At 40.8% G+C, this 13,536-nt stretch overlaps 3 protein-coding genes across 6 annotated transcripts; 1 reads left to right on the top strand and 2 right to left on the bottom strand.

Annotated features, from left to right (window-relative positions):
• Positions 1-467: 467 nt before the first annotated feature.
• LOC132792671 (protein phosphatase methylesterase 1) lies at positions 468-2,629 on the top strand. Its single transcript, XM_060802119.1, has 6 exons — positions 468-658; positions 761-959; positions 1,038-1,147; positions 1,239-1,550; positions 1,620-1,820; positions 1,876-2,629. Exons 1-6 carry the CDS (start codon positions 585-587, stop codon positions 2,183-2,185), a joined length of 1,206 nt encoding a protein of 401 aa, XP_060658102.1. The 5' UTR covers positions 468-584; the 3' UTR covers positions 2,186-2,629.
• Positions 2,630-2,769: 140 nt separating this feature from the next.
• Positions 2,770-3,858, bottom strand: LOC132792672 (UPF0193 protein EVG1 homolog). Its single transcript, XM_060802120.1, has 3 exons — positions 3,534-3,858; positions 3,099-3,470; positions 2,770-3,041 (listed from the first exon to the last, which is right to left on the bottom strand). The coding sequence occupies exons 1-3, from the start codon at positions 3,745-3,747 to the stop codon at positions 2,866-2,868; spliced, it is 762 nt and encodes a 253-aa protein (XP_060658103.1). The 5' UTR covers positions 3,748-3,858; the 3' UTR covers positions 2,770-2,865.
• Positions 3,859-4,118: 260 nt separating this feature from the next.
• On the bottom strand, positions 4,119-13,210 carry LOC132792668 (protein Smaug). 4 transcript variants are annotated; one of them, XM_060802115.1, is made up of 5 exons: positions 11,698-11,926; positions 8,209-9,859; positions 7,150-8,144; positions 6,424-7,033; positions 4,119-5,396 (listed from the first exon to the last, which is right to left on the bottom strand). In XM_060802115.1, exons 2-5 carry the CDS (start codon positions 9,700-9,702, stop codon positions 5,355-5,357), a joined length of 3,141 nt encoding a protein of 1,046 aa, XP_060658098.1. In that variant the 5' UTR covers positions 9,703-9,859; positions 11,698-11,926; the 3' UTR covers positions 4,119-5,354. The 4 variants fall into 4 exon arrangements, with proteins under 4 accessions (XP_060658098.1, XP_060658097.1, XP_060658096.1 ...); XM_060802114.1 differs by lacking the exon at positions 11,698-11,926 and adding an exon at positions 12,753-13,210 and having other exon boundaries at positions 4,119-7,033; XM_060802113.1 differs by having other exon boundaries at positions 4,119-7,033; positions 11,666-11,936.
• Positions 13,211-13,536: the final 326 nt, after the last annotated feature.

Here is a 13,536-nt window from a genome sequence, read left to right as displayed (position 1 = left end):
AGCCACTAGTGTTTTGTTTACTTTACATGCTGCTTATCAGTATCAAGTCCCCAAGTAGGTCATGCCCAAGCTTCTGGCCATGCAACAAATAGTCACTTTCTTTGCCAACGATTGTTAATGCGCTTTGTGAAACAGGTTTTTAATTAGTTATGCATCTAAAGAATTTCTTTTATCACAGACGAACTAAAATCGATTGTTAAAGATATACACAAAGTCACAATATTAGGAGCAATCTTAAACACAATATTCCTTTAAATACTTTAATGAATGATATTTTTACTGTTTTGAATATTGATATTTATAAAATAATCTTAAGTTAAAGCAAAATTCAAAAAACGAGCCAACAATTTTAAAAAATTATCACTATAATGAAGTGTGACCATTATATAAAATTTATAGTTAAATATACCACAGATATTTGGCATCTCACTGGCGATAAAATAGTACGTTTTCAAATGGAAATTGCGGTCACGCTGGCCAGCACAGAAGAGCAACGAAAACGAAACAAGAAAACAAATTTTCATTTGAAATATTCGAAATAGAACGCTTATTTTCCGCAATTTTTGCGCAGACAATCGTACAAAATGTCCAGTTTACAACGTACAATGCTTAAGTCCAAGTTGCCACCCACAATTCCGGGTGGTCGCATTGGTAGAGCGTAAGTATTATTTTGAATATTATTTATGTGGGCGGTGGGGGAGATGAGATAGAGAGACACATACAAATATCTAATTGATACATAACATCACTCGCTTTGCAGCGACTCCTTTAAGAAGTCACGAATACGGGATTACAAGCCATGCATGTGGAACGAATTCTTTGCCGAAAAGGAAGATGTAATCGTGGATGGGCAACGCAAATTTCGCGTTTATCGCACCAAAAAGCCCGAGAAACCGGGCCCCGTCTTACTATTGTTACATGGAGGGGGATATTCGGCACTTACCTGGGCGCACTTCTGTGTATGTATACTTGATAATATGCAATGCATTCTCTAATTTGATTACACACGCTACGTTGTTGTTGTTGTTGTTTTGTAGTCGGAGGTGACGAGCATGATACACTGCCAGTGCCTGTGCGTTGACCTTCGGGGACACGGCGACAGCAAAGTGGATGACGAGGACGACTTGTCGGCCGACACTTTGTCAAAGTAAGTGTACTTGCCTGTTGAATGTTTACAAGTGTGTGTGTGTGCTCAAGCTTTCTTTGTTTTCTATGTTTCGTTTATTCATTGTTGCCAGGGACATTGGTGATTTGGTGGCGAAACTGTATCCCGAGGAGGTGCCACAAATATATGTGGTTGGCCATTCAATGGGCGGTGCAATTGCTGTGCACTTCGCCCATATGGCTTTGGTGCCGAGTCTGATCGGCATCACAGTCATCGATGTTGTCGAGGGCACGGCCATGGAAGCTTTGGCCAGCATGCAGAGCTTTTTGCGCTCGCGTCCAAAGTATTTTCAGAGTATACCAAATGCCATCGAATGGTGCATACGCAGCGGTCAAGTCCGTAATGTGGACAGTGCCAAAGTCTCAATGCCAGGGCAGATAATCAAGTAAGTGAAGATGATGTCATTTGCTATAGAAGCAACTTCTCATTGCTATGAATTATCGTATCTCAACAGCTGCACAACGAATCAACTCGCAACGAATGATCTTCCCTTGCCAGATGAAGTGCTCGAAGAGGCGCATCACACTAGTATGTTTCCCAATGCGTTTAGTATTTCCGAGGACGAAGAGGTTGGTAATCCCGGCGAGGATGGCGCCGAAAGCACGGATTTCAAGAAACCCATTACCACCAAGGCAGCTACGGATGCGGCCAAAAAAGTAAGTTGTAAACTTCTTCGTTTGAAATACATAATTAATATTTTCTGATTTTAGTTACACTTGGCGTATAGATCTTGCCAAATCAGAAAAGTATTGGGTCGGCTGGTTCTCGGGTCTCAGCGACAAGTTCCTGAATTTGCGATTGCCCAAACAGTTGTTGCTAGCCAGCATCGATGGACTTGATCGCACCCTTACCGTTGGCCAAATGCAGGGCCGCTTCCAAATGCAAGTCTTAGCCCGCTGTGGCCATGCCGTACACGAGGACCGTCCACACGAGGTTGCCGAAGTCATCAGCGGTTATTTGATACGAAATCGTTTCGCTGAAGCTGCTGGCGAATTTCGTTGTCACATGCCATCCTGTTGAGCAGACATCCTTGTACAGTTGTAGCACAAAAATATATCTATTTTTGAGTGGAGCATTACAGTTGCATATAGTATATATTATATATACACAACACACAAAAAACCACATAGAGCATAGGACAGATGATATTCTCTAGCCGTATTATCTATATACGTATATACACATATATAAATATAATCCACTAATTTATTCGATTACTTAAACAAATCCATATGAATTTTGTCAACTATTGTAGTATTTTTGCTCGTTTTGCCAAAACTCCATGAGAATAATCAGAAACAACAAGAAAAGATTTAGAGTGTGATGAATACTCGTGAGTGCTTTGCGTTGGGCTTTGTCGAATTGTTAATATGCTGTATGCATTTTTGTATGTATTCATTGATTGTGTGCCAGATTAAGTCAAAATTGAAACGAATTGATTATATATGTATATGTCAAGTGAATAAGTTAAATAAAGTGCTAAAATTATAAAAGACAACCAGCCGAACACAATAATTTACATTTCCTAAAAGTATGCTTTAAAATTTAAACATATTCATTTACAGTGCTTAAAAGTGTGCTATAATATTTTCTATTTCGCTTTGAATTTGAATACTCGTTGCAACAATTTATGGAATTTATTTTTGATAACATTAATTCTGTCGCTTAACATTAAACACATTTTATTCATGGACTCCATGCTAGTCCACAAAACGATAGCCACCCTGCGCTTTCATCTTCATCTTCGTCTCTAGTGTGCGAATGCGATGCAGACGCTCCGATATCTGATCATGTATCTCGGCATAATATTTCTTGCCTTGTCCCAGAGCCTCCATTTCAGCCAGCCAATCAGCACGCTCATTAATTTGATCAAGCACTGTAATAAAATGAAAATTGTTAACTGGTCGTGTGGACAACACATTTGATGACTCACGTTCATTTATGATATCAGCCTCGGTCACCAGTCGATCCTCTCGGGGACGTCGCAATGGCTTCACAGCTGGATCCGGCAAATCAATACCAGCCATGGTGAATTGCAGACGTGCCTTGGCCTTATCGCCCACCATGCGATTGTCTGGCTTAGGGCGGAAGTAGCTCTTCTCATATGCGCCGCTTGCCTCAATTTGTCGCAGATTTTTGCGCTTGGCATTGCGAGCACGCTCAAGTATGGCCTGAGTCTCCTTATCCAGATCATTGTTGGTATTAGGACGGGGTGGCTTGGGCAATGGCAATGGTTCGCCATTGCGCAGGCTTTCATCGATTTGCTTACGCACCATCATCGACATTTTGGACTCTTTCATCAGCACTGTAATTTGACCCCACAAGAAAGAAGCTAAGACGCATGTTTAGGAGTATCTTTTTTACTTACACTTGAGCAGATCGGCCGTTTCCTTACTGTACTCCACTTTGGGGGCATGAAAGGCGCCGCTTCCACCAGGAGGAATTCGTTCGCTGGGCCACATTGGCAACTGCTGCTCATTCCCACCGGCATCTTTCTGATGAAGACTCGACTCCGGCATTTGCCGCATCAGGTTTGTGGCCAAGCAATCGAGTTGCACATTATTATAATGATTTCTGTGCATCGTTTTAGTCAATCAAATTTAAAGGAGAATTTTAATTTTTACAAATATGTGGATATATTCTCCGTTTGTGTTTTAAGTGTTTTGTTATTTTTGAGCACAGTCCACATTCTTGATTCTCTAAGGGAGACGCATGGCAACCTTTGTTATGGTTGTTAAGGCAACCGGCAGCCAGTTGTTTAAAATACACTTGTCTTGAATTCTCGAAATAATTTATTTAAAATAAATATATGTATGCTATGTATATGTATTGGTAGTAGGTACACTCTTGAATGCTCACGTTTGATAATTTCCTCTCCAATCTCTTGTTTGCTCTATGTTCCCCGCCCAATCGATTGGCAATCAGTAATTTGCAATACAAACACTTGCGTCAATTTGTTAATTATTGTTGAACGATTTACTTATTAAACAGTTTTCGTAGTTGGTTGGTTGTTGCTGTGAATTTTGAACTCTTTATATGGCTATAAATTTGTTTAATATATTGTATGTATATTTAATTTACATGCATTTCGCAATTCTTGCAATTTAAACAGCTGCAATTTGTGATGTGAATTGTTGTTGTTACTATTTAAATAAAATACATTTTCTCTTTTGTTTTGTCAAACAGTAGCATTAAATATACATTCGCAATTTTAATGCAGTTCATTCAATTTACATACACAAATTTGAAATTAAGCTAACAATTGGTTTTTCATATTTTCTTTGTTTTTTATGTTTTTAAACATGTTCGACTTTTCAGTGGTTTTTCCACTCGTTAAGATTGGTTTAGTTTTAAGCTTAAGCTTAGTTACAAAGCGATCGCAATCGATATCATTTTACACTTATGTGTATATTGTTGTATGTATATAGCAATTCTCAGAAAAAAAAACAATTAAAAAATAACATAACATACTCAATCTTCGATCACCATCGTTATACAGCACATTATTACAAACAATTCACTAAGGCCTAAAAGCGAAACAAAATAATATTACATATAATAATAATTATTGTATACATACATATACATATGCACGTGGCTAGCCATTCATATTTTTGTTGCCTTCTTTTTTTTTTTGGCTTATCTCTGCTTACAACTTATACAAAAAATACATTATTTGATTTACTAGTATTAACATCGAGGCTCCTAAACCCTTTCTGCATTTTCTTGTATCAACACAAAGACATTTTCATTTAGATGTTTATAAATTACAATTTTGTTGTTATCTTTTCAGCAATTATGTTCCTTTAAATTTAAAATAAATTATGTGTATATATCATTAATATATAGATTTATATATATATGTTGTGTATAAACATAGTTCATTATGTGACATTTCAGCAAGCAACGTTTTTATTTTTTTATTCGCGTGTGTCGTCGTGAATCGTGTGTGCTTCAATCATTTCTTTACTTTTACTTTTAATTTTCGTTTTCCTCTTGTATCCAGCTTTTCTAGTTCTTATAGTTGCGAATATAGTAATCTTAGTCAGTCTCATGGTCACGATGCAGAGTTCATAATATAATTTATTAACATATACATATCTATATATACATATATGTGTTGCTTGTTGCATGTTGCATGTATATTTTCTAGTCAACGTCTGTATTATTTTGTGTTGCGGGGGCAGCGTCAGAATAGCGTAAAATGTTGATCAAATTTGGCCAAATTTTCCTATAGAGAAAAAGGTAATGTTTTTCTGTTGTAGGTTCTAGTTTTGCTTGTGTTCTTGCAGTTTGTTTCAGGATTTTCAACTATATCGAACTACTTTTATGACATTGGTTTCTTCGTCATTGTCTCAACTTAAACATTAATAACATTGGCAGCAAAAAGCGTCACATCTAGGTCTTGACAGGAGCTGCGCTTAGTCGAGGATGGAGGAAGGGGTTCTTTTTTGTTTGTTATCTACTAGGCCTTACCCGTTGTACACGGCCAGCCGTTGTACTTGGGTTTGCAGCAGCCCCCAAAAGACGAGCTAGAGGACTTACACAAACATTACACTGACACGCACGCGCATTAGAGAGAGAGTGTGTGCAAACTTAACATTTAAACAAACATTTTTGTCAGTATTCTTACATAACTAAAAACGATTACAAAATACAATTCATTGACGATACGAGACACACGCGTACATAACAATCAAAACATCGAAAAAAGCTAATATATGAAGAAAATTGAAATAATATAACAAACACTGCCAACAACTTTAGTTCATTGCCTGCTCAGTCATTTGACGACACAGTGTCTCCAGCTGCTCTAGACTCTTGAAGTCATTCATTTTATAGTCATGCGGTGGCATGTTGAAGCTCTCCTTAAGTGTGGTCATGCTCAGATTAATCAGCTGCGGCTGAGTCAGACAATGATCCATATTGTTGTTGTTGTTATTGTTGTGGCTAGTGTTGTTGTTATTGTTAGTATTGTTGTTGTTAATGGGTTGCTGGCAAAGACTATTGCTACAGATACCAGTGCAGGGCACGACATCGCCATTACCAACATCACCAGGACACAAACAGCTTCTGCCATTGCCAACTGCTGCAGCAGCTGCTGCTGCCGCCAGCAATTGCAGTTGCTGCTGATTAATTATATTGTTGTTTAGTATAGTGCTGTTGTTGTTATTGTTATTGCTGTTAATTAAAATCTGAGGCGGCGGCTGCTGCTGCTGCTGTTGTTGCGGGGATTCTGTTTGATCTGAATTACTAACCATAACCACAGCGGCCATCGTTTTCTTTGGTTGCTGTTGCTGCTCCACAATTGCTGTTGCACTTAGTCCCGAGCTGAGTCCGTTCAAGCTTGGCTTGCGCTGCTGTTGTTGTTGCTGCAGGTTGTCATTGTTGCTGTTGGTAAGCACGCCTTGACCCGGCTTGAAGATTAGCTGTTGCGGCTGCTGTGGCCCACCAGCGACCACGATCAGGTTGTTCAACGAGCGTCGATGATGTGGCGGCGGTGTCTGCTGTGGCAGCGCGGGAAAGTGTTGCGCATGCTGTTGCAGTATTTGCTGCATCTGCTGGGCATGCTGTGAATGATGCTTTAGCGTTTGCGGCTGTTGCTGCTGCTGCGAATTATTCATGAAGCTGGGATACGATGAGCTCTTGTACTGCTGAGTCTGATAGCCGCCATTGAAATCGAACTGTTGCTGAGGTGGCTGCTGTTGTTGCTGCTGTTGTTGTTGCTGCTGCTGCTGTTGATGATGCGGCAACGGATGCTGCAGACAGTTAAGCGAAAAATTCAGCATATCGTTTGAATTCTTGCGGTGATTGATGCGATCATTGCTCGCATTTTTTGGATCACACTTGCGACTCTTGCCATTCCACCTACGAAATGGAAAGTCAATTAGAAATCAAGCAAGCAAAGTGTTCACAAACTGACTATTTTAATTTCAAACGTAATATTCTGAATCGTTACTCTTAAATATTCTTTAACCACTTACCTGGGCTTGTTCATGTTGTTGGAGGTGCCACCCGTAGTCTTCACGTGATGCAGTTTCGGCACCATCGACATCTTCAGCTTGGACAACTTAAACTTCAGTTCCTTGAGTTGATTGGCATGATTCACAAATGCCTCGTTGTGTATAGAACGATCCAGAATCCACATGAACACACCTAGAGTTTCCTCTTCGGGCGCACAATAGGGATCCTGCTGTAGTGCATTGCTCACCAGATCGATGACTTTGAGGAAACGCAATCCAATGTTCTCTTCACCCGCTATCGTTTCCAATGGCTTCATAGGCGTTAGCACAATGTTGGTAAGCTCTTCGACAGCTGTGCTAATTTTCATCTGACCGGTGTGCAGCTCTTGTTCCACCTTGCTGAGAATATGGGCGCGTTCCTTTAGCTTCTCAATGCACAATGCCAGCTTATGCGAGGCGCCCTTAGTGACTCCAACGCTCTGTAGAAACTCTTCGGTAATCTGCAACATCTCCTCGTACGTCATGTTCTTAAACAGTTCAATGTATTTGTGCAGACGCAATGACTTGAGCCATAATCCAATGCCTGACATTCCGACATTGCGCGTCTGGAACTTGATGTAACTCGGTTTGAAATCATCGAGCCGGGTGTCTGAAGTGCTGTTTGCCATGCAATTGTTATTGTGGCGGTGATGCTCAATGGACAGCGAAAAACTGCGCGGTTTATTGGCAAATTGCGCCAAATTCTCTGTAGAATTGGAGCAATTGTCATTCACCGTAATCACAGACGAATTCGACGAGTTTGACGAGCAGCTAGAAATAGTTTGCGTGGTCAAACTGTTGGAGCGTCGCGTCTTTAATGCAGCGATTTTACTGTCCAGACTCCAACGGTTAATGTCGCCAAATTGGTCGCCCACATTGCCCATCAGTATGGACGCATAGGGCAGTTGTGGTGGTGGCGGCGGAGGAGGCGGTTGCAACAACTGTGAGTGAACAGGAGGAGCATGTGGTGATGGAGCCTGCATACAAAGCAAATGGAAATGTATTAGAATTTGCTATAGATATGCACTGTATGAATCTTACCTGTTGTTGGCTAAGGCTGCAGCTCCCAATGCCGCTCGTCTCGCCGCCGGTGGCAGCATCACAATTGTTCAGCGGCTCAAAGTCAAGAATTTCGGTGCCATTCTTGCTGAATGAGGTGTCATGATCATCGCTGCCAGCGAGGCCCAGCATGGAGCCAGCGGCGGCGCCAGCGACAACGCCATTCACCAGCGACGAGTTGCTGCCTAGGGATAGGCCTAAGCTATTCTGACTAGATGCTAATTCGTTCAATGTAATACCATTTAAATTATCACAGAGTGGATTGATCGAGCCACAGGATCCGCTAACGCTACCTCGCCATTCACCCGGTTGTCGTGGCAACTGCTTACTATTGTGGTGTCTGCTTGGCGGTGCAATTGTCTGCCAGTCAACGCTACGCGTCAAGTTGCCCAACGATGACGATGACGACGAAGAGCTGTCCGAAATGGTGCCAGCTCCCGCTCCGACTCCCAGTTGCAATTGCAGCTGTAGCTGCTCCGGTTGCCCAAAGTAACTGCTGCAGCTGCCACGCTTGTTTGTCGTCTGCTTGTAATCCTCGAGATGACGCAACCACACATTCAACGCTCGTCGATCTTCGCTGCTAATCGCTGGATGGATGAGCATATACGAAAAGATCTGTTGCACTATCTCTGGCGGCACTTGCTGCTGCACCGTGTCCTTCACAGCCAAGGAGATGAGCGTCATATAGCTGAGTTTGGCATCTTCGTTGCCCGGCTTCAACAGTGGCAGCATATTGAGAACCTCCTGCAAAATATCCTCTTTGCGGGTAAGCAATTTACGCTCGTCCAAAGCACATTGAGTTGTGCTGCTGGTGATTTGAAAATCACTGCCATAGCATGGCATTGAATCTTTGTCAGATGATGAGGACGCTCCGGCTGCGGCTTCAACCAGATGATCACTGCTGGTGCACGCCTTGTAGGCGGCCAACAAGTTCTGTAGGTAGCTGGGATTGTTGGCGTTGATGTCGATGACAACGCTACTCAGATTGGTTTGGCATGTGCCCAGATTCTGTGTCAGATTGTTGTCGATGGAATACTGTAGAAACTTGAGGCTGGGATAGCGCAAACGCTTGAGCAGTGCATACATGACCACGGTACGTTCACAGTCGTTCCACTTCTCAAACAGATTCGTCACCGTTGTCACCTGTTCGCAAAATAAAGCGTTTTTTGTTGTCCCAGTTGCAGTCGCTGCGGCTGCAGCTGCAACTGCAGCTTGTGTGGCATGTGGCGACGTCTCTTCATTGGTATCACTTTGATTACTATTGTTGCTACTGCTAGTGCTGCTGGGATTAGGTTTTGTTGTTGTGGATGTGGCGGCCGTTGTATTGACGGCACTTGTCGTTGTTGTTGTGGTTACTGCGGCTTGCTGCTGCTCCTGTTGTAGTTGCTGCGACTGTTGCGGCAATTCGTTAAGTGCATTTTGGGAGCTGCTGCTGCCGGAGGGCAGCGCGTTGTCTGTTCCTGTTGTGTACTTCATATCGTCGTTGTGTGTTGGCGTTGCAGTTCTTTAATTGCTCAATAAATAGTATATTTATATAATGTTTATATATAGTTTGTCTCTTTATTATTATATTTGTTGCAGCTTAGCCTTGTTTGCGGTGTTTATTTATTTGTTTTTGGTTCAGTTGCCAGGGCTGCAAGGACAAAATGGAAAACAGCAGAATTAACCAAATGGGGAAAGTACAAACATATTTTTACTACGGAAAACTTGTTTATTTCTTGTTATTGCGATTTGCAATTTTATTCCCTTGTGTGCATGACTTGCTAAAAAAAAATTAGAACCAAAACTTAATAGCTGAGATCGTGCATCGTGATCTCAAGTAATACATGCTTTTAATTTGATCGAGCTTTGATCGTGTTTCACTTCCATCCGTTCCTACGTTCATTTTGAGCTTTTATTCTTGTTCCCCACCCTCTACATTCTAACTTTTTTTTTTGTTTTTCTGTTCTGTTTTACTTTCTAATTAATGAAGTTGGACAAGATGGGGATGCGTGCAGTTCGTGTTTTTTCCCAGCCACGTGATCAGCACGACTCACGTCACAAGCGCGCCAAAGGGAAGAATTTTTCCCCTGTTATATTACGGCAACTTTTGCTGTTGTCGTTACCGTTGTTGTTGCTCTCGTTTCGGGCGATAATAGACGTCAAGCGACTGCGACTACGACGACAACATTCAAAGTTAATCAAATCAATTTTTTCGCTAATTTATTAAATTTACAAATGCTGCGACAATAACAAAAATTGCAACCTGACAAATATGGCGACAACAACCACAGCAGTATCAAAAGAGAAAAAATAAAATAAAACATGAATTATGATGAAATGTGAAAAAGAAAAAAATTAGCATTCGTTGTAGTCCGATTCGTACCCGATTCCCGTTCCCATTCCGCTCGTCGATCGGAGACCTCAGCTATATGTAGTTGCTCTTATCAGAAAAATAAATAAATAAATAACGAGTTTTGTACATAACACCTTCGCCTCGCATGGCCGAGCTTTGCGCCTGGCGGTGGCGATAAATCAATAATAATACTACACATTTTCAAAATCATTATTTACCTATTAAGTTTAAGCTTGTCTAGACGAAAGGGGCACAACTGATATAGTGCGGAATGAGGGAGGAGAGTGTGGACTGATTCTCAATAAGTTTGGTTAGGTTGGCTTGATTGCGATTTGCGCTTTTCATTTAATTTCGTTACGCTTTATTTTATACATTTTTTTCCATTTCATTTCTTTTCTTCTTTTCTCTTATACGTTGTGCTCATTTCGAACGGGTATCATGAAGCTTGTTTCAGTTGAAGTTGTTGTTGTTGTTTCGCTGACGACTTTCTTCGATTTTTTTCTTTTCTTACTTATTGTTGTTGTTACAATTTTTAAAGCTCTCTCAGCAATGCAGCTGTGTCAATGTATGCTATGTCTATATATGCGTGTGTGTGTGAGCAAGCATTAAAACATAACGGGCCCCAATTACAGTATAAAGAGCGGTCAAGTGGAATTTACAACTATTTTTTCCAACAGTCTCTTTTTTAAGGCGAATTTCACATTTTTCTTTAATTGTTGCAGTCAATAACAAATATATATATTTGACTGCTCGCAGGTTAGTTAGAAGCCAATAAAAAGCTTTGCACATGGCGGGCGCCAAAGTAACGGTAACTATGCATGATTAACTAGTTTTGAGGTTATGTGTCAATATCAAAATTGTAACTGTAAATTTCCAAAGCACCCATACATATACAGCCAGACATAACTGCATGTTTACCGGCATAAATTACATACTTGCGTTCGGTTAATAATAGCTGTCAATTCGTTAAAGTTCAATAAACGACGCACACACATACAAAGGCACTCATTTACTGAGAATCTAAAACAATGACGGACGACAAATACAACTACAACTATAACATGTACATAGCTGCTGCTAACCGCAACGATCTTATTCTTTTACCATTTTTTTTTATATATATTTTTTTGCTTTACTTTATATTTGTTGCTGCTGTTTTTCTTGCACCGCTCTTGTTGTTGATCTTGCATGTATTTTGCATGCACAATATAAATTTGATTATCTCGTATAAACACACCGCACACACAAATTGCGAATTAAACAAAAACGAAGCCAGGCAGAGACAGTCACAGGCACAGGCAAAGGCACAGGCCAACTAAATGCTGCAGCGAACACGCACTGGGGAGCACTGAGGACAGTGAGAAGAGCAGCAGAGCAACGTTAGCAGCAGCAGAAGCAGAGCAGCAGCAGCAGAGAGAATGACGATGATGATTGGCGCTGGTGGCGTCAGCTAATGTAGCTGGGTCGTTTTATAAAATGGTGAGGCTTGCAAAGTAAAAACTCTCAGCATAGCGCGCGCCTTTTTCAGTCCGTTTCGAAGGAAATTTCCTTGCTGTTGCCGTTGGTGGGGGAGACACGCATATATTAGTGCACAATTACAACTGCGTGTGTGTGTGTAGCGGAATGCAAGCAAGCGACACAATATGTCGCGCGCTACAAAACGACCTAGCGACCCCAAAGCAAAGCGCGCACACAGAGATGCACTCATACACACACAGTCACAGCAACATTCTCTCACACACATACACATACACTTACATACGGAAGCGACCAGAATGCACAGCACAGGCAAAAAATGCGGCAAATTACATGAGATTACAAAGCAGGCAGGCATTTTTTTCGCTCTCAGTTACTGTTGTTGTTGCTACTGTCGCGCCTGCTTTCGCCGAGGCACAATTGTTTTCATGTCGCTTCTTTTCAAATTGCACTCACTTTCGGTTCCGTTCCGTCTGCACCTCCCTCAACTCAAAAAAAAAAATAAAACACCAATATCGCCACAGTCACAGATACAAGCTTGTTGTTTTGTTTTGCTGTTGCGACGACCAGCTGCCCTCAAATCACGCCCCACCCACCTAGTCGTCGCCCAGTCGCAGACACACACTCACAAATCGTTAACAGCAACAACAACAGAATACCCACATACACTATTATACAGTGCGCTTGTGCCAAAATCGTTCTATTTTTCAATTACCTTTTGCTTTCTATTCGCTGCAAACCTTGAAATTATTTTCACATAGTTTTTTGATCGCTCCGACGAAATACGAGAGCATATTTCACTAATTTGATATGGTGTCGATGCTATCGGATCGCGCATCCATTAATTTTTTCTTTTTGTATAATTGTCACCTTGACTTGGCTTTTATTTTTTGTTTTCGTTTTTCCACACAAACGTCTTGCAAAATCATACTACTAATTCGCCTTTTTTAGCTGACTCTGGCATCACCACGACAAAAGATTTGCGCGTGCACGCAACACATTTTTAGACGAAACGATACACGTCTGCACCCAACTGTATCCGCTCGCAGTTATTTGCATTTTTTCTATTTATTTTTCTTACAAATGTGTACTATAATTTTAATAATTATAAATTAATTATTAATTCACGCAAACGCGACAACAACGACGATAATAAGGAGTCGGAGAAACATCTTAAAGCTGTTTTATATGTCTATGTGTGACCACAGGAAAGCCAGTTGAAAATATACCTTTTAATACCAATAAATATACCAAAATACAGAAACCTCAAGAGTTGCCAATTGGTTGACTTTTAAGACATAACACAAAATTTGCATATCACATATGTATAAACACTTTATTTTCAACAATTCTTTAACTCCGTGTTTTCCTAAATCTAAACGTTGTGTAGAATATAGTTATTCGTGTCATTTGATCGAAATTTTCAAGTGATCGTATTTTCGATACAGAAAATTAATTAAAAAATTCCAGATCGAAAAATTAGTTAATCCAATACTAGC

The sequence above is a fragment of the Drosophila nasuta genome, chromosome 3 (assembly GCF_023558535.2).
Source record: "Drosophila nasuta strain 15112-1781.00 chromosome 3, ASM2355853v1, whole genome shotgun sequence".
NCBI classification, from domain to species: Eukaryota; Metazoa; Arthropoda; class Insecta; order Diptera; family Drosophilidae; genus Drosophila; species Drosophila nasuta.
The sequence above is the reverse complement of the archived record's forward strand: the minus strand, read 5'-3'. Positions and strand labels throughout refer to the sequence as shown.

Bases quoted from the DNA above. Each gene is read 5' to 3' on its own strand.
- LOC132792671 (XM_060802119.1), top strand. From the start codon at position 585: ATGTCCAGTTTACAACGTACAATGCTTAAGTCCAAGTTGCCACCCACA. The intron at 659-760 runs GTAAGTATTATT...CTCGCTTTGCAG, and splicing joins GGTGGTCGCATTGGTAGAGC to CGACTCCTTTAAGAAGTCAC. The intron at 1,148-1,238 runs GTAAGTGTACTT...CATTGTTGCCAG, and splicing joins TCGGCCGACACTTTGTCAAA to GGACATTGGTGATTTGGTGG.
- LOC132792672 (XM_060802120.1), bottom strand. From the start codon at position 3,747: ATGCACAGAAATCATTATAATAATGTGCAACTCGATTGCTTGGCCACA. The intron at 3,471-3,533 runs GTAAGTAAAAAA...GTCAAATTACAG, and splicing joins AACGGCCGATCTGCTCAAGT to TGCTGATGAAAGAGTCCAAA. The intron at 3,042-3,098 runs GTGAGTCATCAA...ATTTTATTACAG, and splicing joins GGCTGATATCATAAATGAAC to TGCTTGATCAAATTAATGAG.
- LOC132792668 (XM_060802114.1), bottom strand. From the start codon at position 9,702: ATGAAGTACACAACAGGAACAGACAACGCGCTGCCCTCCGGCAGCAGC. The intron at 8,145-8,208 runs GTAAGATTCATA...CTTTGTATGCAG, and splicing joins GCAGCCTTAGCCAACAACAG to GCTCCATCACCACATGCTCC. The intron at 7,034-7,149 runs GTAAGTGGTTAA...TCCATTTCGTAG, and splicing joins AACAACATGAACAAGCCCAG to GTGGAATGGCAAGAGTCGCA.